The following is a 24,781-nucleotide window of genomic DNA, read 5'->3' as shown; positions in this document are numbered from 1 at the left end:
AATTTCCCTTCCCTATCCCCACTCCATCCTCTAGATGGCAAGTAATCCAATATAGTTAAACATAGTAAAATATGTATGTTAAATCCAATATAAGTAACATTCATTCTCTTGAAAAGGAGAGAGAACAGAACTCTTAGAGTGAACTAACACCCAGTCATTGTTCTTCTCTCCAGCAAAAAAATCTAGCTCAGCACACTCTTCTTTGAGCATATTTTGTTTGCAGAACACTATGATGAGTACAATGGAGGTCCAGAGATGATGGAGAAATCAGTTCTAACCTTCAAAAAACTTATAGCCTGTTGGGGAAGAGTTAAAAAAAAGTCTTTCCCTCTCCTTTTGGCAGAAATGGAAGACTGAATATGGAATATTATTTTTACAGTTAGAACAACTGATCTATTGCACTAATTTTTTCATTGTGGGAAATTATGATTAAACAAAGGTTTGCTGAGAGTGGGGATGAGACACCAGAGAATTGAGGTGGGGAGGGGGAAGGAGGGAAGGAGAAGGGATTGCACTCAGTTGACTAGAGTGCTGAACATTTAGGAGGGTAGGCAAGATCAAAAGGATTGGTGGAGGAGACTCCAAATATTTGAGTTGTTGAGGGTGATCAAGGATTGGACAAATCAGAAGTGAGAAACTGAGGGCCAGACCACTGGGTCCTAGAGGGGCTAAGAGAATAAAAGGATGATGAAGAAATTGTATCTCTCTTAAGAGGCTGGACACATGAGTCCTTCAAGGAGGGGCTGTCAAGAGCATGATCGAGGAGGGGGGTAAAAAGAACTGAGACTTTGAAGGGAGGGGACTCCTGTGTCCTTCAGAGAGTGGAGGGGACTGGGAAATCTAAGAGGAATCAAGCATGTGGAAAAGTCATTCATTATGTCTCCTTTCTCCCTCCACAAGTTATTCTACTGTTCTTTCTCTTTCTCCTCTTCCAGGACCCCTCCTGTCCCTGGAACCCCTGTGAAGATAGGAATTGTGGCTAAGTGAAAATTAACTGCGAGTCCCTTGGTCCCATATCTGTGCTAGGGAAGCTGTCTCCAGAGATATGTCACTTTCAAAACAATAGCCTGATGGTCTTCTCCATTTCTGGAGACTTGATTAATCAGAAAATAAGTATCCTGGTGGCAGATGGGAAACTCTTGGTCCCAGACATCTCTTACAATGACCTCCCTCCTTCATCTCCTGGCATTTTCTCTGACCTAGAATTTCTCCATGTCTAGAATACTCTCCCACCTCAAATTCTAGCTACTGGCATTCTTTAAGTCTGAACTAAAATACTATCTTTTACAGAGAGCCTCTCCTCAAATCTTTTAATTCCGGGGCAGCCAAGTGGTGTATTGGATAAAGCAAATGGTCCTGGAGTTCAATTCTGGTCTCATACACTTATTAGCTATATGGTCCTAGGCTAGTCACTTAACCCTGATTGCCTCCTCTCTCCTCTCCCCCAGAAAAAAAAATCATCCCCCAAAATTCTAATGCCTTGCTTGTGTTAAGTATTTCTTGTTTGTACTATATATAGCTTGCTTGTATATACTTATTTCTATGTTATCCCTATGTTAGTTTGTGAAATCCTTGAGGCTAGGAACTATCTTTTTATCTGTTTTTGTATTCTGTCAACCCAAGTCTCTCAGGATTGTTCTTAGCTCATTGCCTGGCACGTATAGGTACTCTGCAGCTTTTGCTACTGTTGATTACCCTCTTCTCCTTGATATTCTCTTCTAAGTTTTCAAGATAACACTCTCTTGTGGTTTTATTCCTACCTTTCAGACTACTCTTTCCTAGTCTCCATTGCTGAATCCTCATTCAGATCATACCCCCTATTTATAGATTTCACATAGGATCCTGTAATGAGTTCAACACCAATAGATTTAATTATCATCTCTATACTGATGAATTTCAAATCTACCTATTCTGCCCTAAACTCTGTGAAGATCCCTAATCTTGCATCTCCAATTGCCTTTACACGTCTCCAAATGAATGTCCAATAGACATCTTTTTTAAAAAATGTCAATAGCATTTTATTTTTCCAATTATATGTATAGATAGTTTTCAACTTTACAAATTTTTTCTCTCTCTCCTTCCCATACCTCCCCTTCTCTAAGACAGCAAGTGATTTGATATATATGTGGGCAATCATTTTAAACATATTTCCACATTAATCATATCGAGAAAGAAAAATCATAACAAAAGGGAAAAACCACAAGAAAAAGCAAACAAACAAACAAAAAAGATGCAAATAATTTGCTGTGAACTAATTCAGTCTCCATAGTTCTTTCTCTGGATGTAGATGACATTTTTCCATTCCAAGTCTATTCCAATTATCTTGGATCACTGTATTGCTGTGAAGAGTTAAGTCTCTCATAGTTGATTGCCCCATAATCTTACTGTTGTCCAGTACCCATCTTTTTTTTTAAATTATTTTTATATATAATAGCTTTTTATTTTCAAAATATATGCAAAAATAGTTTTCTAAATTCACCCTTGCAAAATCTTGTGTTCCATTCAGTACACATCTTAAACTCAGGTGTCCAAAACAACTCATTATCTTTCCCCAAACCCTCCTCCAGTTCAGACTTCCCCCTTATTGTCAAGGGCACCATCATCCTAATTCTCCAGATTCACAATTAGATGCCATCTTTGACTTCTCATTACCTCTCACCATCCTCACCCCCATATCCAATCTGTCTCCAAGTGCTATCAATTTCACTTTTGTAATGTCTTTTAATGTTCCCTGTTATTTCCTCTAATAGTGTTACCACCCTGGTGTAGACCTCCTTTACTAGATTGTTGCAACAACCTGCTAGTTGGTCATCCTGCTATCCCATCACTTTTTTTTGTAGTTTTTTTTATTATAGCTTTTTATTTAAAGATATATGCATGGATAATTTTACAGCATTGACAATTGCCAAACCTTTTGTTCCAATTTTTCCCCTCCTTTCCCCCATCCCGTCCCCTAGATGGCAGGTTGACCAATACATGTTAAATATGTTAAAGTATAAATTAAATACAATAAAAGTATACATGTTCAAACAGTTATTTTGCTGTACAAAAAGAATCAGACTTTTAAATAGTGTACTATTAGCCTGTGAAGGAAATCAAAAATGCAGGCGGACAAAAATATAGGGATTGTATCCCATCATTCTTTATTATACTGCAATTTCCATGCAGCCATCAAAGTGATTTTTCTAAAGTCCAGGTCTGACCTTGTCACTTCCCCCTACTCAAAAAACTCCAGCAGCTCCTTATCATCTCAAATACAAAATCCTCAGTTTGGCCCCTCACAATCTGGCCCCTTCCCCTCTCTTTTCAGTCTTCTGTAATCCTTTGCCCCACTCACTGTTCAATCCAGTGCCATTGTCCATCTAGCTATTTCATGAACAAATCATTTCATCTGTGTGCTTTGTGAATTTTCTCTGGCTATACCTCTTGCTTGGAATACTCTCTTTCCTCAATTTCATCCTTTGGTTGACCTGGTTTCCTTCAAATCTGAACTAAAATCCTACCTTCTACAAGAAGTTTTTCCTAATTAATCCCTCTTTTCTGATAATTATTTCCCTTTTAATCCTATAGGTAACTTATTGGTATATATTTGTTTTCTTGTTGTATCCTCCACTAAACCATCAGCTCCTGGAAGGCATGGACTGTTTTTGGCTTCTCTTTGTACCCCTAGTGCTTAGCACAGTACCTGAGAGATAGAAGATGCTTAATAATGCCCATTTGACTGACAATAAATGCCACTTGCAAGTGTGCATGGATGGGGATCTCTCTCATCTGCACAAAAGATCCTGGGAAGGAAACAGTGTAATGAAAAGAGTCCATATGTTTCTTTGCATTTAATTCCATTATTAAAAATACAATATGTTGTGGTATATGAATATTATGGAATATTATTGTTCTGTAAGAAATGACCAGCAGGGTCATCCTGCCATCTCGGGGAGGGGGTAGGGGGTAAGAGGTGAAAAATTGGAACAAGAGGTTTGGCAATTGTTAATGCTGTAAAGTTACCCATGCATATATCCTGTAAATAAAAGGCTATTAAATAAAAAAAATTAAAATTAAAATTAAAAAAAAAAAAAGAAAGAAATGACCAGCAGGAGGACTTCAGAAAGGCCTGGAGAGACTTACAGGAACTGATGCTGAGTGAAATGAGCAGGGCCAGGAGATCATTATATACTTCAACAACAATACTATATGATGATCAATTCTGGATGGACCAGGCCATCCTCAGCAACGAGATCAACCAAATCATTTCTAATGGAGCAGTAATGAACTGAACTAGCTATGCCCAGAGAAAGAACTCTGGGTGATGACTAAAAACCATTACATTGAATTCCCAATCCCTATATTTATGCCCACCTGCATTTTTGATTTCCTTCACAAGCTAATTGTACAATATTTCAGAGTCTGATTCCTTTTCTACAGCAAAATAACAGTTTGGTCATGTATACTTATTGTGTATCTAATTTATATTTTAATATATTTAACATCTACTGGTCATCCTGCCATCTGGGGGAGGGGGTGGGGGGGTAAGAGGTGAAAAATTGGAACAAGAGGTTTGGCAATTGTTAATGCTGTAAAGTTACCCATGCATATAACCTGTAAATAAAAGGCTATAAAATAAAAAAATAAAAAAAATACAATATGTTTAGATGTCTGAATCTATGAATGCAGGAGGAAGTGACCTGAAAAAAATGGAAGACCCCTTCAGAGTGGAGCCTCAGATGCATTTAGTATATTAATTATTTAATATTTTGAGCAACAATCCATGCATGCTCTTAGATGAAATTGAACCTGGCTATCAAGGACCTAACATAAAATCCTATTCCGAGTCAAGTGATGAAGTGGAGTGGTCTTTTGTGTTAGGAAGAGCCCCCTATGCTCTTGCAAACTGTAATGTCCTCTAGTAGCAAGAAGCAATACTGAATCGTATTAGAAAGTATCTGTTTCTTTTTGAATGCTCCTTAGCATGACTAAAAACATCTAAACTAATAATTCAAGAACACCCTACTAATAGCTAATTCTGATATTACAATGAGAGAGTTATAATCCCTTGCTGAATAATCAACATTGAGATAGCTGTCTTCCTATATACTTCCCCCCTTTTTATTGCTTTCTTTTTTTGTATGTTAATTTTAAAAAATATGCATTTATGAATCATATTGGGAGAGAAGAAAAGGAAAAAAGAGAGGAAAAAACAATAAGAAAAAAGGGAAAAAAGTGAACATAGCATATGTTGATTTACATTGTCTCCATACTTCTTTCTCTGGATGCAGATGGCATTTTTCTACCCAAAGTTTATTGGAATTGCCTTGAATCATTAAATTGCTGAGAAGAATCAAGTCTTTCATAGTTGATCATCACACAATCTTGCTGGTACTGTGTACAATGTATTCCTGGCTCTACTTGTTTCATTCATACCAGTCTGTGTAAATCTTTCCAGACTTTTCTAAAATCAGCTTGTTCATAGTTTTTTTATATAACAATAATATTCCATTACTTTCATATACCATAATTTATTTAGCCATTTCTCAATTGATGGGAATCTATTCATTTTCTCCTATATACTTAAGGGAGGCAACATTGAACAACAACAACAAAAATCACAATGTGAGGGCTCATCTGGGATTTCCATCTTAAATGTTGTAATATTGCAGAGCAGGAAAAAAAATCCATATTTAAAGAAATTTTGTTCAGGCTGTAAATTAAACAGCTGGTTTTTCTGATGTGTTTCCTTTTTATGTGGGACAACATGCTTTAAAATAACTTTTTCAAGACTGTATGTTTCAAAAAGCAGAAATATGTTTTTCATAATTTTATTTGTATAATGGCTGGAGAGAGTACAGGGAAAGAAATATTTATTATGAAAAATTATTTCTTTAATTTAGAATTGTAAATAAGTTAACAACAATAAAAGCACTGTTCAGTTTTTTTTTTTAAAGTATATGCCTAATTTTAGACACCTGATAAATTACTGCATAAAATGCTAGTGCACAACAATGTGCATAGATAACAACTATACTAATGAGAGCTAACATTTATATAACACTTAGTCAGGCACCATACTAAGTGTTTTATAAATGTTCTCTCATTTGATCCTCATAACAGCCTTGGGAGGTAGGTGCAATCGTTCCTCCCACTTGACAGATAAGGAAATTGAAGTAAACAGAGAGGTTAAGTGATTTGCCCAGTCACACAACTAGTAAGTGCCATAGAGAGGACACTGTCAGTAAAAAAATCATGTTTCATGACTTAATCACTTAAGTCTCAAGCAATCGATTGATAAGCACTGAATCAGTCAGTTATTCAACAAATATTTATTAAGTGATAACTACGTGCCAGGCATTGGGAATATATAAAGAAAAACAAAACAGAACAAAAAAAGAAGTGTTGGTTCTAGCAAGACAAATACATTCCTATATGATCAGATTAAAAATATGCTTTGTTGTTCAGTCATTATTTTTGTCATATATGATTCTTCATGACGCTATTTGGGGTTTTTCCTTAGTAAAGATAAAGGAGTGGCTTGCCATTTCCTTCTCTAGCTCATTTTATAAATGAGGAAACTGAGGCAAACAGGACTAAGTGACTTGCCCAGAATCACTTAGATAGTAAATGTCTGGGCTAGATTTAAACTCAGGAAGATAAATCTTCTTGACTCCAGACCCAGAATTCTATCCACTGTGCTACCCAGCTGCCCTATATGGTTGCTACAAGATAATTTTGGTGGGATAGGCACTAGCAACTGAGAAGGATCAGGATAGTATCTGAACTAAGCTTTTTTTTTTTTAAACTTAAAAAAATATACTTATTTGAGCAGATAAGAGGGCTTCTATAATGCTAATGTTCTAAATGGAGGAGAAGAAATGTGTCCTTCAGAGGGAATTAAGTAAGAAGTATAAAAGGCCCACAGGCAGACTGGTTCTTTCTTGAGAATTTTTTTCTTTCTTATTTTTTTTTTATTAAAGCTTTTTATTTTCAAAACATATGCATGGATAATTTTTCAACACCAACCCTTGCAAAACCTTGTATTCCAAATTTTCTCCTCGTCCCCACCCCCTCCCCTAGATGGCAAGTAATCCAATATATGTTAAACATGTTAAAATATATGTTAAATCCAATATATGTATACATATTTATACAATTATCATGCTGCACAAGAAAAATCAGATCAAGAAGGGAAAAATGAGAAAGAAAACAAAATGCAAGCAAATAACAAACCAAAAGAGTGAAAATACTATGTTGTGGTCCACATTCAGTTCCCACAGCCCTCTCTCTGGGTGTAGCTGGCTCCCTTCATCACTGAACAACTAGAACTGGTTTGAATCATCTCTTTGTTGAAGAGAATCTTGGCCATCAGAATTGATTGTCATATAATCTTATTGCTGTGTACAATGATCTGGTTCTGCTCATTTCACTGAGCATCAATTGAACTTTAAAAAAAGATAGAGATTCTAAGGGATAGACGTGAGGTGAGAGGATATAGTCTGCACATGGTAAAGGCAGCTTATGCAAAAACATGGAGACAGTTGATTTGGGGAATGTGATAGACAATAAGATCAATTTAGCTGAAATTTATAAATGAAAATAAAATAAAATAATTCCAGAAGAGAGTTATACTGTCCCAGAGGAGTTTGTATCTGATCTTAGAAGAAATAGAAAGACTCTGGAATTTAGTTTTTATTTTAAGTTTTATTGTTAATTTTTCTTGTCCCATCATCTTAATTTCCAAATGTATCCTTCTTCCTTTCTAGTAGAGAAGGGTTATCAGTATACGCGCATATAACCCAACACCAGACAAACAGACAATCCCCATCCAAAACTGGAGGAGAAGGTAGGGACCATAAAATGAAAAACTAAACACACATTAAGTGATCTAACATATCCCCTAGTTGAAAGCAGAGGAGACAAGACTCCTCCTTATTCATTCCTTGTACAAAAAAACAAATAAACAAAAATTAAAAAGGAAGAAGAAATAAAACAGTCCAGAAAAATTATCGAATATATCACCTGAATTTAACAGTATCAGAAATGTCACACAACTATGGTTCCCTACAGCAGCTTGGCAGTGCAGTAGATAGAGATCTGGGCCTAGAATGAAGAAGACTTATCTTTCAGTGTTCAAATCCAATATCAGACACTTACTAGCTGTATGACTTCCTGAACAAGTTGCTTAACCCTATTTTGCCTTAACCTTATTTTAGATTTTCCTAATCTGTAAAAAATTAACTGGAGAAGGAAATAGCAAATCACTCCCTGTATTTTATCAAGAAAACCTCAAATGAGATCACAAAGAGTTAGACGTGACTAAAAACAACATAGTTCCCCATCAAGACAAAGGAAGGAAAGAGATGTTTTCTTACTTCTTTTGTAGGACCAAGCTTAATTATTATATCTATATAGTGATTATTTTTGTGTACTTTTTTGTTCTTTTAATTTACATTATAAAAATTATGAATATTGTTTTCCTGATTCTGTTTATTTTACTTTGTATCATTTTGGATAAGATTTCCAATGTCTCTCTGTATTCTTTATACCTATATTTCTTATGTATTAATATTCTATCATATTCATGAATTGAAATCTATTTAGCCATCTCTTAATCTATAAGCATTTATCTAGTTTTCTTTGCTATTTCTTTGCTATTACAAAAAGTTCAACTTTAAATCTTTTGATATTTATAGAGACTTTCTATTGTTGGCCTTTTGGGGATTATAGACCAAACACTGGTATTTCTAGATAAGAAAGTATGGATATTTTAGTTATTTTCTTAGTTATAATGTTCTTAAAATGTTTTTGTTGATCTTTCATTTTTAATATCATCAGTTTTCCCCAGTATTCCTCTTTTCCCCTTCCCATGGAGCCACCTCTAAATATATACATATATATATATATATGTACACATACATACACACACACACATATATATATTGGGGTTAGTGACTTGCCCAGGATCACACAGCCAGAAAATGTTAGGTGTCTGAGGCCAGATTTGAGCTCATGTCCTCCTGATTTCAGGGCTGGTGCTCTATCCACTGCACCACCTAGCTACCCCTACAGACATATTTTTAAAGCAAAAAAAGAAGAAAAACTCAGCACAATCCATCAATACATTGAATAAATTCCAAAACATGTGTTAATATATACCTGTGGACCTCCCACCTCTACAAAGGGGAAACGTTCTCTCATATATCTTCTTTCAAGTTATGCCTGTTCTTTATAATTATGTAATATTCATTCCATTTACATTGTTTTAATTACTGTGTTTAGTGTATTATTTTCTTGACTCCACTTACTTATTTATGAATTGGTTCATACAGATCTTTCCATACTTTTCTGTATTCCAGATATTTCCATTACATTCATGTACCAGTTTGTTGAGTCATTTCCAATTGATGGGAATCTACTGTTTCCAATTCTTTGCTATAAAAAAAAAGTGCTTCTATAAACATTTTGGTGCATCTGAGAACTTTCCTATTGATGATTTTTTGGGGGGATATAAATCCAGTAATGGAGTCTCTGGAGTCATAGATATTTTAGTCACTTTATTTGCATAATTCCAAATTGCTTTCCCAAACTGACAGCTTTGCCAACAAAGTACCCATATGTCTATCTTTTCCCAATCCCTCCAACATTGACTATTCTTATCTTTTGTCATTTTGGGCAATTTGCAGGGCATGAGATGAAATCTCAGGGTTTTTTAATCTGAATTTCTCTCACCACTTATTGGTGATTTTTTGTATTTTCATATGGTTTATATTTTTCTATTCCTTAGAATATCTTTTGAGTTGTCTATTGGCAAATGGCTATTGAAAACAATGTTTAGTTTTGGGAGATCCACAACAAAAGGGTGTTTGACATTTTGTAAGATGACCAGATGAAGTTGACCAGAATGGTGAAATTAGAGATGAACCCAAAGATCAATTGAAGTAACCAGAAATGTTTAGTCTTGAGAAGAATTAGGACAGAAGAGTTTAGACTTATTTGTTTTCAGAGGGCAAAGTAACTAGTAACTAGGAAAGACCACTTTTATAAGTGGAAGTTACAGGAACATTATTTCATCTTAAGAAAAGATGTTGGTAAGAACTGATGCTGAGTGAAATGAGCAGGACCAAGAGATCATTATATACTTCAACAACAATACTATATGATGATCAATTTATATGGACCTGGCCATCCTCAGCAATGAGATCAACCAAATCATTTCCAATGGAACAATAATGAACTGAACCAGCTACACCCCGTGAAAGAACTCTGGGAGACGACTATGAACCACTACATAGAATTCCCAATCCCTCTATTTTTGTCTGCCTGCATTTTTTATTTCCTTCACAGGCTAATTGTACACGATTTCAAAGTCTGATTCTTTTTGTACAGCAAAATAAAGGTTTGGTCATGTATACTTATTTTGTATTTAATTTATACTTTAACATATTTAACATGTATTGGTCATCCTGCCATCTAGGGGAGGGGGTGCGGGGAAGGAGGGGAAAAGTTGGAACAAAAGGTTTGGCAATTGTCAATGCTGTAAAATTACCCATGCATATAACTTGTAAATAAAAAGTATTTTTAAAAAAGTATTGGTAAAGTTCTCTATAAATCATAAGGTCCTCTGCTTATGTCAGCTACAATATTAATTGCTAATGTGACATAATGCCTGAAAGTTTACATGTAGGATTTCATTTGATCTTCCCAACCCTTTAAAACAGTTGGTTATTTTCTCTTATTTTACAAATGAACAAACTGAGAGAGAGGTTTTGTGCAGGGTCCCACAGGTATGCCTGAGATAAGATTTTAACCCCCTCTGCTACATGTCTGTCCAGCAGTGGAACGGCCTGTTTGAGTGAGTTTCTCAGTCATAGGATGTATTCAACCACATAACAACTGATCTATCAGCAGGTATATTGCATGGGGATCCACGCCCCTGGGCAGGGAATATATGAACTAGGGTGGCCGGGTCAAAAATAGGAGAATCTTGCCAAGTCCATAATCAAAGCCTTTCCATTCATGCCCACATGCTAGAGTTCATCTTTTGAGAACACAGGTCACCTTCTGCCACAGTGGCAGGGGTATGTGTGTGGGGTGTGTGTGAAAGGGGTGGTGTTCCTGGGAGCCTTAAACACATTCAATAAAATAAACTCTTTGTTTCTGTGATTGGTTTTCTGTGAACTCCCATCTTTTCCACACTTTTTCCACCCCAAGAAATGACACAAAGATAAAACTTGAACACACTTTTTAATTCAGGACTGGGGAGAGGGGCTAAGAATGGCACATAGAAGAAGCAGAATCAAGCAGATTTGGGGTAGAAATTTAGATATCAAGGTTAGGTCAAGAAGTTGGAGAGGGGGAGGCAGCCCCAGGCTCAGGGGGCTCAGTCTCAAAGTACCGGTCCAGCAGCGTCTCCACTTCATTCTCTTCATAGTCCCACACCTGGAACCGTGTCCCATCAGCGGCCCCACGGATCATGGCCGAGAGCACTGGGGGAAGAGCAGAGGCAGAGGTAACCTTAACAGCCAGGGCTTCTCCTCAGGCTCCTGTCCCCTCCCAGAGGCAGAAGCACATGGCAGGGCCTCGGGACACTCACCTCGACCAGACTGAGGGCGAAACAGGCACAGAATTCTCTTGTTCATGGCCACAGCCCGGCCCAGCTCATAGCCCACACCCAGGGAAGGCTGCGTCACTTCAGCCACCACCACTACAGGGAGACAAGAAAATGACAAGCTGGCTCAGATTCTCTCTAGTGTTTGTATAGAAGTAGAGAGGATTAGAGATTTCTATGAAGTCATATAGCAGTGTACAATTAAACATAAGGTGGAAGTATTATTCTCATGGAAAGGTGTGTAGAGAGCACCCAGTCAGCCTGGAGGATAAAGGCAATAGCCTCCTTGGAAAAGAGGATGAAAAAATCCAAGAAATTTCAATCTTGTGCTTCCAAGAACTGAGAATCCAAAGGGGGTCACTCACCATCTGCCTGTTGCAACCAAGCCAGGTCTCGCTCATGAATGAGTCTGTCACCCCCTGCTGCCTCTTCTCCTGCAGAGATTGCGGGGACAGTTAAGCAAGTTTGGAATTTCATTCCCATCCTGACCTATCACTTGTCCTTGGGCCCTTCTCCAGGCACTATCCAAAATCCCACTCAGTCTTTTTCATCCCACAGAAACTCACTATTGATGGAGTAGAGTAGGAGTAAGAAGGTGGGCTGTGTGATTTATAAGATTCTTTTCAAATTGAAGAGTCTATGAAAAATGTTTAGTATAGAGAAGTTTGGGACTGAGCTCAGAGAAAGCACAATAAGTGAAGAGTGGAACTTCAGCTGGACCTTGAAAGATGGTTAAAAAATGAATATATAGAGTGAGGAGAACAATCCCTGTGTGAAGGAAGTAGAGATGCAGATATGAAACCCGAAAGGCAGAGGGACCAGCCAAAGTGAGTCTCATTACAATTGTTTTAAATGGAGAGGAGATAAAAGTACTGTGGATTGTGGGAAGCCTTGAATTCCAGTCTGGGGAATTGAATTTTTTTCTGGAGGCAGTAAAGTTTTTGAGCAGGAAAAAAAGCATGATCAAAGCAGTATCTTAGGAAGATAAACTAAGATGGATTGAAGGAGAAGAAATAGAATATAAAAAGGTCTACAAAGGGGTCTATTCTAAAAGTTTAAGACAGAAATATTTCTTGGAATTGTGGCTATATTAATGGAAAAGAACACATGATATGGCTACTTGGAAGAACTAGATTTGTCAGCTGACAATGTGGAGGGTAAGAAAGATTAAGAATTAAAAGAGGTCTCTGATAGACCAACTATTTTAGAGTTTGTGCTCCTAGCAGAACATAACAAAGAAATGACTTTCAGGCAGTTGGAAATATGGGCCAGCAGAATGAGAGATTAAGAGGGGCTTGAGATACAGACTTGGAACTCATCTGTATTTATTCGTTTGTTTGTTTATTTTTCAGTAATATTTATTTTTCCAAACCCATGTAAAGATAGATTCATTTTGTAAAACTTGTGTTCAAATTTTTCTCCCTCTCTTCCCCCCTCTCCAAGCCAGCAAGCACTCTGATATGTTAGATATGTGATACTTTTAAACATATTTTCATATTTGTTATGTTGTGCACAAAAAAAAAAAATCAGATCACAAGAAAGAAAGAAAAACAAACAAACAAGCAAACAAAAAAGGTGAAAACACTAAGCTTCAATCCACAGTTTCTATAGTTCTCTCTATGGATGCAGAACTCATCTGTATTTATAAATGATTAAAGTCTTGGCCGTAAATAAGATTTCCAAAGGTTGCAATAAAGTGGCTCAAGGGCAAGACCTTGAAGGACACCGACATTTAAATGGTAAGAGATAGGAAATAGCAAGGGAGAATTGTAAAGACTAAAGAGATACAGGAGGAAAACCAGCATGGTGCCTCAGAAGAAAAGGTTATTTAGAAGAGGAGACTGGTCAACTGTATAAAATACTATAGAGAGGTCCTGAAGAATAAGAAAAGAAAAAAAAAAGCTATTGGATTTACATCTGCATAATAATCCCAATAAGAGACAATTATCAAAAGAAATTAATACAGATGGGGCAGCTAATTGATGCAGTAAGAGCACCAGTCCTGAAGTCAGGAGGATTTGAGTTCAAATCTAGGCTCAGACACTTAACACTTCCTAGCTGTGTGATCCTGGGCAAGTCACTTAACCCCAATTGCCAGAAGAAGAAGAAAGAAGAAGAAGAAGAAGAAAGAAGAAGAAAGAAGAAGAAGAAGAAGAAAGAAGAAGAAGAAAGAAGAAGAAAGAAGAAGAAAGAAGAAGAAAGAAGAAAGAAGAAAGAAGAAGAAGAAGAAGAAGAAGAAGAAGTCAATATAGCCATATACAGGGAGCTCTCCAATAAACTGATTTTTTAAAAAGACGGAAGATACATATATCACAAAAGACAGATATATGCACAAAAGACGGAAGATATGACGTGTCACCAAAAATACTGAGACAGACTTAGGAAAAAGAGTTATTAACATTAGCAGATGACAAAAAGAAATGTGAAGAAAGATCCTGGGGAGGCCTTTTCCAGAACATTAAGTCTTCCTAGATAAACAAAAAACAGTCAGGACAGTAAATGAATGTCCTTTGACTTATCTATGTTATTGCAGAACTATTATAGTTTCTATCATACAGAAGCCTTTTTCTTCTTGATCTCCAAAATCAGAACAAGGAGTAATGGGTGGATGTTGAGGAAAAGTAGATTTCAAGTCAATCAAGGGAAAAACCACCTAATACTGAGAGCAATGAGCAGCGTGCGGGCTGCCTATTTTCACTGTCACTGGAAGCCTTCAAGCAAAGCTTAAATGACTACTCCTTGGAGGGCTCATAAAGGTATAATTATGGATGTTAAGTGACTACATGACTTCTAAGGTTCCTTTCAAGACTGTTACGCTACTTTGTTTCTCACTATTTTGGCAACTGAAAAAAAATAAAAAATGTTTGTTCTGACAAACATCACCGTGTGATAATCGAACCTGAAGGTAATTGAGAGAGAAGAAAGACAATTACATCCCAGTGTACTGAAAGAATTTTACAGATGGATTGCCGAGCAACCTTTAAAAACACTAAAGAGCTCAGTGATTGGAAACAAGCAAATGTCTTAATTTCAACAAACAGATACATCACAGAAACCGCTAGCAATTTCAAGTCACAGCTGACATTAAAGAATGGGTTTTTAAAGGTTGAGTTTGTGAGCCACTAGAAAGGCAGGGGGTGATTACCAAGAGCCCTCATGGGTTCAGGAAGAACAAATTATATCATATTAACATCATATTCCTTTTGTGACAGGGTCACCAGCCTATTGGCCACTAGACTGTAAGCTCCTTGAGGACAAGGACTATTTTTTTGCCTGGATTTGTATCCCCAGTAATTAACACTGGTAAATAGTAGGTTTGTGTTTATTGACTGAATGTAAAAAGCAGATTTTACATCAGTATAAAGAAAAAATTTTCTGACTTTACAGAAAGAACTTTACCCAGACGGAAGGATTTGATGAGGAGAGCCATGAGTTATCTCACCCTTCCTAGTCCCTCCTCATTAATAATAGTAGCTGACTACGCTATGTAAATATGTAGCACCGTGCTGAGGGCTTTAAAATAATAAGGCTAATATTTATGTAGCACTTTACATGTGCCGGCCCAGTCCTGAGGGCTTTAATGCCATTTACCTTGTACTTGCTCTGGGCCGTCGCTTTACAAATATCCCATTTAATCTTCACAACGCCCTGGGAGGTACATGCTATCGTTATCGTATCAGACACATGTAATTTGCAACACTTATTACAGATGAGGGAATTGACTGGCTCAGGGTCTCACAGTCAGGAGGCCTCTGAGGCCACACCGGAACTCAGGCCTTCCCGAGTCCAGGCCCGGAGCGCTACCCATTAGCCCGCCCAGTTGCCTCTAACAGTCCCTGCCCGGGAGGCCGCCCGGAAGTTCCAGGTTGACCCCGTTAGGGCCCAGCCCAGATCGCTCCTACTCGGGAACCCCGCACTAGGCTGAGTGGCCTCCGTCGCGGCTCCGCCCCTCCCCTCTCCAGCCGAGGCCCCGCCCCCAACGCACAGCGCCCGGACTCCGCAGGGGGAGAGGAGGAAAGCGTCCCTTCTTCCTTCCCCGCCCCCGCCCGGTCGCAGGGAGGCGGCTTCAGACCCCGCCCCCCGCCCTCGGGCCGGCCTCTCACCGCGCGCGCCCAGCTCGGCGGCCGCCACGTGCTCAGTGAGCACCACCCCGAAGCGCCGCAGTCTTGACACGATGCGCCCGTAAAGGGCCCTGTCTTGCCTCTCGCCTCGGATGCTCCCGCAAAAGTACAGGGAGAGTCGACCCGGCCCCCCCGGCTCCCCGGGCTCCCGTGGCTCCGCCCCAGCGCCCCACTCCCCGCCCCGTTCCCGTCCAGGAGCCGATGCAGCCGCCATCCCCGCCTCCGGTACGCCCCCTACAGGCTCCGCCCGCCGCGTGAACGACGGCACCGCCCCGGGGCGCACGTGACTTCCAGGCACGTGACCTGGCCTCTACTTCTCTCCCACCTCCCCCTTACAGTGAGTGTTAGCGGAGAGGGGTTGGAGGGCCACCCTAAGAACGCCCCCGCCCTCCCCCCTCTCCCCTCCCCGCGCTGGGCTACGCCCTGCGGCCGTCATAACCACTAGGATGCTGACCCCTGCGTCGTCGGTATCTTAGCGGGAGCGCGCACGTGCGCAGCCCGAGGCTGCGGGGGGGGGGGGGGGGGACGCAGGTTCTACGGCGGGTAATTCTTCCCTTTCCGTGTGACCCCGGGCACATGAGCCATTATTTTCTCTCAGCCTCGGTTTCCTCCTCAGGGAAACGGGAATAAGACTGCCGATTAGATGATTCCGATTAGCGCTCACCTGTGACCTTGGACGCTTAACCAGCTGCCAGATCCTGAACAAATCACTTCACCTTTTTTGCCTCAGTTTCTTCATTTGTCAAAATGATGTGGAGAAGGAAATGGCAAACCACTCAAAAGTCTGTCAAGGAAACCCCAAATAGGGTCACAAAACTGAAAAGGACTAAACCAGAAGATGCAGCCACGAAAGCGCCTCTCAGTAGTCCGTGCGGTAATGATGGGTTTTGAGACATTTCAGCCGTGTCCGACTTCCCCATGACCCCGGTTGGGATTTTCTTGGCCAAGATAACTAGCTCGCTTTTACAGATGAAGAAATTGAGGCAAAGGGGTGGAGTGACTTGTCCAGGGTCACGCAGTAGGGCTTTCTTTGCAACTGTTCTTAATAGAAATCACAGTCGTAGAATTTCGATTTCAAGTGGGGACCCGTTTCTGCTTGAAGACCTCCAACAATGGGGGAAACTACGCCCTCCTAAGGCAACCCCTTCATTTTAGCTTGGCTCTCGTTGTTAGGGAGTTGCGTTGGGCTTTTTTTTTTTTTTTTTTTTTTTTTCACCTGACATCAACTGATCAGTCTCCTTGTAACTCCTACCCGTTGTTCTCTTTTCTTTCCTCTGGGGTCCAGACAAAACAAGTCTGTTCCCTCTTCCACTGCACAGTCTTACAAGTACCTGAAAGGAGCAGTCATGTGTTCCCTGACTATTCTGTTTCTAAAGCCCAATATTGATCCGCAATTCTTTCTATCAAGTCCTCCTAGAAGGAGACTGGGCTTTTAGTACCACCTTCTAGACCCCAGCTTCTTAAACTGTGGTTTGAGACCGAATATGGAGTGGGAGTCACAAAATTATCAGTAAATGTATAACTATTTCACATACCTAATGTACCATGGAGAAATTGCATAGAAATTTCTCAGGCAAGAAGTCTTGAGTGGGAAAAGATTAAGAAGCTCTGCTTTAGACACTTTTTAGCTTCCTAAATTGCAAGGGCCCAGGTGTAAGGAGGTAGTTATAGGTCATTAGGTGCATAGAGTGCTGGGTCTGGAGTCAGGAAGACCTAAATTCACATCCTGCCTCTGGTACACAGTAGATGTGTTATCCTGGGCAAGTCACTTAATCTTGTTTTTATCCACTGGAAAAGAAAATGGCAAACTGCTCCAATATGTTTGCCAAGAAAAACCAAGACAAGGTCACAAAAAGTCAGACATGACTGAACAACATGTTCCAGGATCTGTGCTAGGTACTTTACAAATATGATCTCATTTGATTCTCATAACATTCTAGGGAAGTAAGTGCTATTATCGTTTCCATTTTACAGATGGGAAAACTGAGAAGGTTGGAGATGAAGTGTTAAACTAAGCTAAGAATTTCTGAGTCTGGATTTGAACTCAGATCTTTGTGACTCTGGGCCCCAACACTCTATTCATTCTGCCATCTACCTCCCTATCACATTCTTACTCTTGAAAACTTTGTCTCTCAAAGCCCAAAATGGTTTGAACTTTTTTGGCCAGCGCATGACTCTCCTGACTCATTTGAGCATTTATGAAACAAAATAACTTCTAGAGCTTCTGAATTACTATCCTTTACCTAGCCTGTACTTTTGAAGATGATTTTTATGCCCAAATATAAAACTTTATACTCATCTCTATTACATTTCATCTTATTAGTTTTACCTAATGTTCAAACCCTGCCTCTTCTATTATTCTCATGGTAAATATAGTACAGTAGAAAAAGTTCTGGATTTGGCATCAGAAGACCTGGGTTCAAATCCTGGTTCTGGTACTACCTTGGGGTTTGGCCAGTAGAGAGATTTGTGGAGTATTGTAGCATGAGGGAGAAGCTGTGAGTCGGTCCCACACCCGTGGCAGAACACAGAACGAGGGTCAGGAAAAGGTGTCAGATTGCAAGTTCCCAGCTTGAGCTGTCCCTGAAAACCTGGAATGACACAGGACTCAATACTTTGAGAAAGCAGCAACAAAAACAGTCCAAACTTTTCCTTCAGAAGTGCAGAAAGCCCAAACCTAGTATCATATCTGAAGTTAGTAAGCAGGCTGGAAGAATGAACAAACAAAAGAATTCTATTATAAAGAGCTATTATGTTGGCAGGATGTTTAAGACACAAACCCAGAAAATAATCACTCTAAAACATCTACAAGCAAAACCTCAAAAAAAAAATTCAGATTGGGCACAAGTTCACCTAGAATTCCTAGATAAGATGAAGAGACTTTAAAAAAATAGTTTAAAAAATTGTTTTTAATCAATGAAGTGACAGCTCTAAACGAAACAATGGAAAAGAAAATTGTAGAAGAAAAAAAGTGAAAAGGAAATTAGTAGTTGGGCACTAGTTTCTTGTCCAAACAACAAACCTCTCTAAAAATTAGAATGGACCAAAAAGAAGCTAGTGACTCCATGAGACTACAAAGAAATATTTAAAAACAGAGAAGGATTGAAAATATAGGAGGAAATGTAAGGTATCTTTTTGCAGAAACAATTGTTTGGGGGGGAAAAAGATTATAGAGAAAAAATTAAAAATCACTGCCCTCTCTTAAAGCTATACCCTGCACACCCCTAAGAGCCTAAATATCATTATTTCAGTGAATCTTGTAAGAAAGCTGCCCGCATCCCTTAGAAACAGAGAGTAGAATGAGAAAGAATCCATTGGTCACTTCCTGAATGGTCATCCCCAAATTGAAACTTACAGGAACATTGTGAACAGTTTCCAGGTCAAAGAGAAACCCAAATATGAAAAGAAAGAAAAGAACCCAAATGTGAAAGAGCCACAGTCAGAATTATGCACTATTTAGTAGCCATCACACAGAAATGAACCTGGAATCCAGTATTCCAGAAAGCAAAGGTTGTGCACTTACAGTAAAGAATTACTTAGGTAGCAGAAGTGAGTACAATTGGGGGGAGCGGAAAGGGAAGAATTAGATTATTAACGAAATAGCGGACTCCCAAGCATTCCTCATGAAAAGGCCAGAACTTTGTAGAAATACTGAAGATCAAATTTAGAAGTAAAGAGAAACATAAAAAGGTAAACTTGAATGAACAATCATAAGTGAATACACAAGGATAAACTGCTTCTGGTACAAGGGGATGATTACATGTGTGCCCTCTGAATTCTGTTATTAGTAGGGATAACAGACAGGGATAATTAAAAAGAAAACTTTGGATTGGTTCTGTTATATCCTGATGATCTTAAAAAGAAAATAAAGAGAAGAAGATGAATATGTTAAGGAGGAAATGGAAAGGAAGGTTCAGGAAAATTATCTCCTATAGTTAGGTACAAAAATAAGAGTCTACAACCATGCTAACACTTGAATCTCCCTCTCATCTAAAGGAAGGTTAACACATACATTTGGTTACTGAAATACATTTCACTTTACAGAGGGAAAGGACTAGAGAGGGGAGAATGGGACATTGGAAATCAGAAGGATCATTGTTTAAGGGAAGGATCAGTCCTAAATGGGGGGAAAAACTAAGGATGTACGCAATTTTTATAGCTCTTTTTGTGGTGGCTAAGAATGGGAATCTGAAGCAGTATCATAAATTGGGGAATGGATGAACAAGTTATGGTTTATAAATGCCATCGAATACTGTCATGATGTAAGAAATGAAAATGGAGGATGTAGTTTTAGAGAACCCTGAGGAGACTTACATGAATTGGTGTGTAATGAAGGACACTGAACCCAAAGAACAATTTATACAATTATAACAATATTGTAAAGGCCCACAACTTTGAAAGACAGGAACTCTGAGCAGAGTAAGAACCATTCCAGAGGACTAATGATGTGACATAGTACCTATCACTTGACTGAGAGAGGAAAAAATACAGAATAAGATACACACACACACACACACACACACACACACACACACAAGTAATGAAACTATATATATATTTTATATATATATATATATAACATATAAGAGAAAGGAAGTTTTGTATAATGCAATATATGTGGTTCCTAAAAATTACTGTTCTATACAAAATTGAACAATAAAAACCATAGAACTTGTGGAAAAAATGGGTTTTGGAAACAATTTCAGCCAAAAATGTTCTTTTATGTTTGTAGTATTGTCTCTCACAGTCTGAAATCTGCTTTCTTCTATACCTGTTGCTCAAGAGATAGCACATGTTCTTTTATTTCTTTCAAAGGCTTATTCTTTCAAGCAGCTCCCAAATCTTTAAAACTTTCCTTTTGCACTGGGATATTGAATGAATGGATAAATATGTGTGTGTATGTGTGTGTGTGCATGTATTGACATATATATGTATGTATAAGAAAGTTCACAAATGTGAAAGATTAGCAAAATACAACCTTGTAAAATAATACATAGAAAAACTAAGGTAGATGTTTGACACATGTACATATATACATTTTGTGTATTTCTACACGACTTAGTAGCTGAGTGCAGTTTTTTATGTTCATCCAGTATTTCTTGAGGATAAAGTCACCCATTAGCAAACACGAAATTCATGTTATTCTCAAATTGTTTCTTAACAAATCAGTTACATTGGAATAATCTCATATTTCAAAACAAGCATTATAGCAGAAATGACTGTATATTATATATACATATATTAATTTCTTTTTGTATACATTCAATGTGGAAGTTTGTTTTGCTTGACTTTATATATTTGTGAAGAAGGTTTTGTTTTTTATTAATTCTCAATTATGGAAAGGACCAGTAAGGTGGAGGGAAAGGTGCTGACCAAAAAAATTAAATTTAATTTTAAAAAGATTATATCATATTCACACTTTTAAACAAATTATATTTTTCAAGTAGCAAAAATCTATTTTATTATCCCCCCTCCATGAGAAAAAAAAGAAAAAAATCCATTACAAACACATATAATTTTTAAAATTCCACATTGGTCATATTAAAAAAAAAAAACACAAAGCCATTCTGAAGTTTGAATCTTTCTTCTCTTTATCTGTAGTGAGTAACATGTTGTATCATTAGTCTTCTGAAATTGTAGTTTGTCATTACACTGATAGGAGATCCTAATTCTATCAAAATTATATGCCATTACCATATAGTTGTCATTGTATAAATTATTTTTTTGCTTCTATTCACTTTATCTGGGATCAGTTCGTAGTAGTATTTTCTGGTTTTTCTGAAATCATCCCCTTCATAATTTCTTACAACACAATAGTTTTCCATTTATATGCCACATAAATTATTATCTACATTTATATACCATAGTCTGTTGATTGATTCCACAACTTCTGGGTACCCTCTTAGATTCCCATTCTTTGTTACCTCAAAAAGATTTATAAATGTTTTTATGCATCCTTAATTTATTTTGTTTAGGATTAATCATCCTTTAACTAAAACTCTAATTCATCCTCCTCCCCTCTTCACTTACCCTCCTTTTTTTTTCTTTTGACAGAATGTATTTAAATCCATGTGTATACTCTTCCTTCCTTTAATTAGTTCAGATGAAAAGGAGGTTGACGTGTCAAGCTGTTTCTCTCTCTTTCCTCTTCTTTATTTGTATAGATGTCTACTTGCACACCTTGATTATGCGTTTTTTTCTCTAATCTTCCTTTCCCCCACCCCATCATGTATTCTACTTCTTCTCTCTTTCCATTTTCCTTTTAAGATTGGGACATTACAGAACCATTCTTAGGCCTTGTCTACTTAGACTTCATCTTTGACTCTAGATTATAATAAAGTTCAGAAAGGGCATATATTTCATCATATCATACTAGAATGTAAGCACAAGTAATCCTTGTGTATTCCCTTATGAGCATTCATTCATGTTTACCTTTTTTTTATTATAGCTTTTTATATACAAAACATATGCATGGATAATTTTTCAACATTAACCTTTGCAAAAACTTCTGTTTCAACTTTTCCCCTCCTTCCCTCCACCCTCTCCCCTAGATGGCAGGTAATCCCATACATGTTAAATATGTTAAACTATATGTTAAATACAATATATGTATACATATTTATAGTTCTCTTGCTGTACAAGAAAGATTGGATTTAGAAAGAAGGTAAAAATAACCTGAGAAGAAAAAACAAAAATGCAAACAAACAATAACAGAAAGAGTGGAAATGCTATGTTGTGGTTCATCATATTTACCTTTTATGTTTTTCTTTACTCCTACATTTGGCCTAAGTTTCTACAAAGCTCTTTTCTACAAAGCTCTACAAAAGTCTTTTTTTGAGTAATGCTTGGGAATCCTCTATTTTTTTTAAAGATCCATTCCCTTCTCTCCCCCTGTAGATTCTACTCAGTTTTGCTGGGTGAGTTATTCTTGGCTGGAGGCACACATCCTTTGCCTTCTGAAATATAGGATTCCAGATTCATTTCTCTTTTATACTGGTGCCTGCTAAATTGTGTGTAATTCTGACTGTGGCTCCTTTGTATCTGCAGTCTTTTCTTTCTGGCTGCTTGAGCTATTTTCTCTTTGACCTGGAAACCAAATTTTGTCCATAATGTTCCTGGAAGTTTCATTTTGGAATTTTTTTCAGGTGGTGACCCGTGGATTATTTCTATTCCCATTTTACTCTCTGGTTCTAAAAGATCTGGGCAGTTTTCTTTTAAGAATCATTGAAATATGATATTTAGGCTCTTTGGGGGCTGGGAGTATAGCTTTAAGATAGTACAGTAATTTAAAAATTTTTTCTCTACCATCTCCCCTCCCCCAACAGTTGTTTTTGCTGAGATACTTTATATTTCCTCCCATATTTTCAACCTTTTGATTTTTTTTTAATATTTCTTGTCTTATGGCTTCTCTTTGATCCATTCTAATTTTCAGGGAGATTTGTTCCTTGGACAAAGTTTTGTCTCTTGTGACAAACTATTGGTTTGCTTTCCTATTTCTTAACTCTCAATTCTTTTCCTCTCATTAATTATTAAAACTTTTTAAAAATCTTAAAAAAAGTCTATTCCAGACATGCTAGTTGAGTTTGTACCCAAGTTGTATATCCTCTGAGGCATTGCTTATAGATATTTTGGAAACATTCTCTTCTAGACTGACTCTTTTTTTCTCCTTTTTTGTTTTAATTTTTTTTAGGTTACACATGTACATTTATTTTTTAAATACATACATAATTCTGTTTGGAAAGTTGGGAGAGAAAAAAATCAGAACAAAAGGGAAAAACCATGAGAAAGAAAAAAGAAGAAAAGGTGAAAATTATGTATGCTGATACACATTCAGTTTCCATAAGAATCTCTCTGGATGAGAATGGCATTTTCCATCCAAAGTTTATTGGGATTGCCTTGGATCCCTGAATTGCTGAGATTTTTAGCTCTTTGGACATAGTTCTGAATTGCTCTCCAGAATCACTGGATCAGTTCACAACTCCATCAACAATACATTTGTGTCCCAGTTTTCCCACATCCCCTCCAACATTTATCATTACCTTTTCCTATCCTTAACCAATCTGAAAGATGAGATGGTACTTCAGAGTTGTTTTAATTTGCATTTCTCTAATCAATAGTGATTTAGAACATTTTTTCATGACTATAGATGGCTTTAATTTTTTTCATCTGAAAATTGTCTGTTCATATCCTTTGACCATTTATCAATGGGGAATCATGGGGAATGACTTGTCTTATAAATTTTCCTCAGTTCTCCATATATTTTAGAAATGAAGTCTTTGTCACTGGCTATAAAAATTGTTTCCCAGCTTTCTGCTTCCATTCTAATCTTGGCTGCATTGAGTTTATGCAAAATTTTTAAAATGTAATATAATCAAAATTATCCATTTTGCATTTCATAATGGTTCTTTATTCTTTGGCCATAAATTCCTCTGACAGGTAAACTATCCCTTGCTCTCCTACTATGTTTATAGTATTACCCTTTACGCCTAAATCATGTACCCATTTTGACTTTATTTTGGTATGGGGTGTGAAATATAGATCTTTGTTGAGTTTGTGAATACTATTTTTTGTTTTTCCAGCAATTTTATAAAATAGTGAATTCTTATCCCAAAAGCTAGAGTCTTTGAGTTTATAAATAGTAGATTGCTACAGTCATTGATTATTGTGTCTTGTGTTGATTAACTCATAAGTATACCTGCTACCATCATAGTTCTTTATAATAGAATTCGTTTGCTTATTCTTTCAGTTTACCTCCTAACTCTGGACTTGATTTTTAGGGTTGGACTCTGTCATACTTCTGAAGAGATCTGGACTAGCCCTGTTGTTGGTCTCTTAAGGGATATTGAATGTTGTATTGTTTTAAGATCTCATGAATAGTCTAGGAACCTGCAAGCTTTCAGTGCTCTCAATATGATCTTATTGAGGCAAAGTCTATTTGTTCTGCCTCTTCGAAGCATCCCCTCTAAGCTTTGCTCTTGACTTGAGTCTAAGCAATGGTAGATACTATTGAATTCATCTCCTATCAGCTGGCTGGAAAACTTTGTTGGTTCAGTGGTGAAATTAT

General features: G+C 37.6%; 1 protein-coding gene across 2 annotated transcripts; it reads right to left on the bottom strand.

Moving 5' to 3' along the window:
• Positions 1 to 11,214: 11,214 nt before the first annotated feature.
• Positions 11,215 to 16,052, bottom strand: DNPH1 (2'-deoxynucleoside 5'-phosphate N-hydrolase 1). Of its 2 annotated transcripts, XM_031964814.1 has the most exons (4): positions 15,700 to 16,047; positions 11,962 to 12,030; positions 11,582 to 11,692; positions 11,215 to 11,474 (listed from the first exon to the last, which is right to left on the bottom strand). In XM_031964814.1, exons 1-4 carry the CDS (start codon positions 15,929 to 15,931, stop codon positions 11,326 to 11,328), a joined length of 561 nt encoding a protein of 186 aa, XP_031820674.1. In that variant the 5' UTR covers positions 15,932 to 16,047; the 3' UTR covers positions 11,215 to 11,325. The 2 variants fall into 2 exon arrangements, with proteins under 2 accessions (XP_031820674.1, XP_031820675.1); XM_031964815.1 differs by lacking the exon at positions 11,962 to 12,030 and having other exon boundaries at positions 15,700 to 16,052.
• Between the last annotated feature and the right edge of the window lie 8,729 nt (positions 16,053 to 24,781).

The sequence above is a fragment of the Sarcophilus harrisii genome, chromosome 4 (assembly GCF_902635505.1).
Source record: "Sarcophilus harrisii chromosome 4, mSarHar1.11, whole genome shotgun sequence".
NCBI lineage: Eukaryota > Metazoa > Chordata > Mammalia > Dasyuromorphia > Dasyuridae > Sarcophilus > Sarcophilus harrisii.
This window is presented reverse-complemented; position numbering and strand designations above follow the sequence as displayed.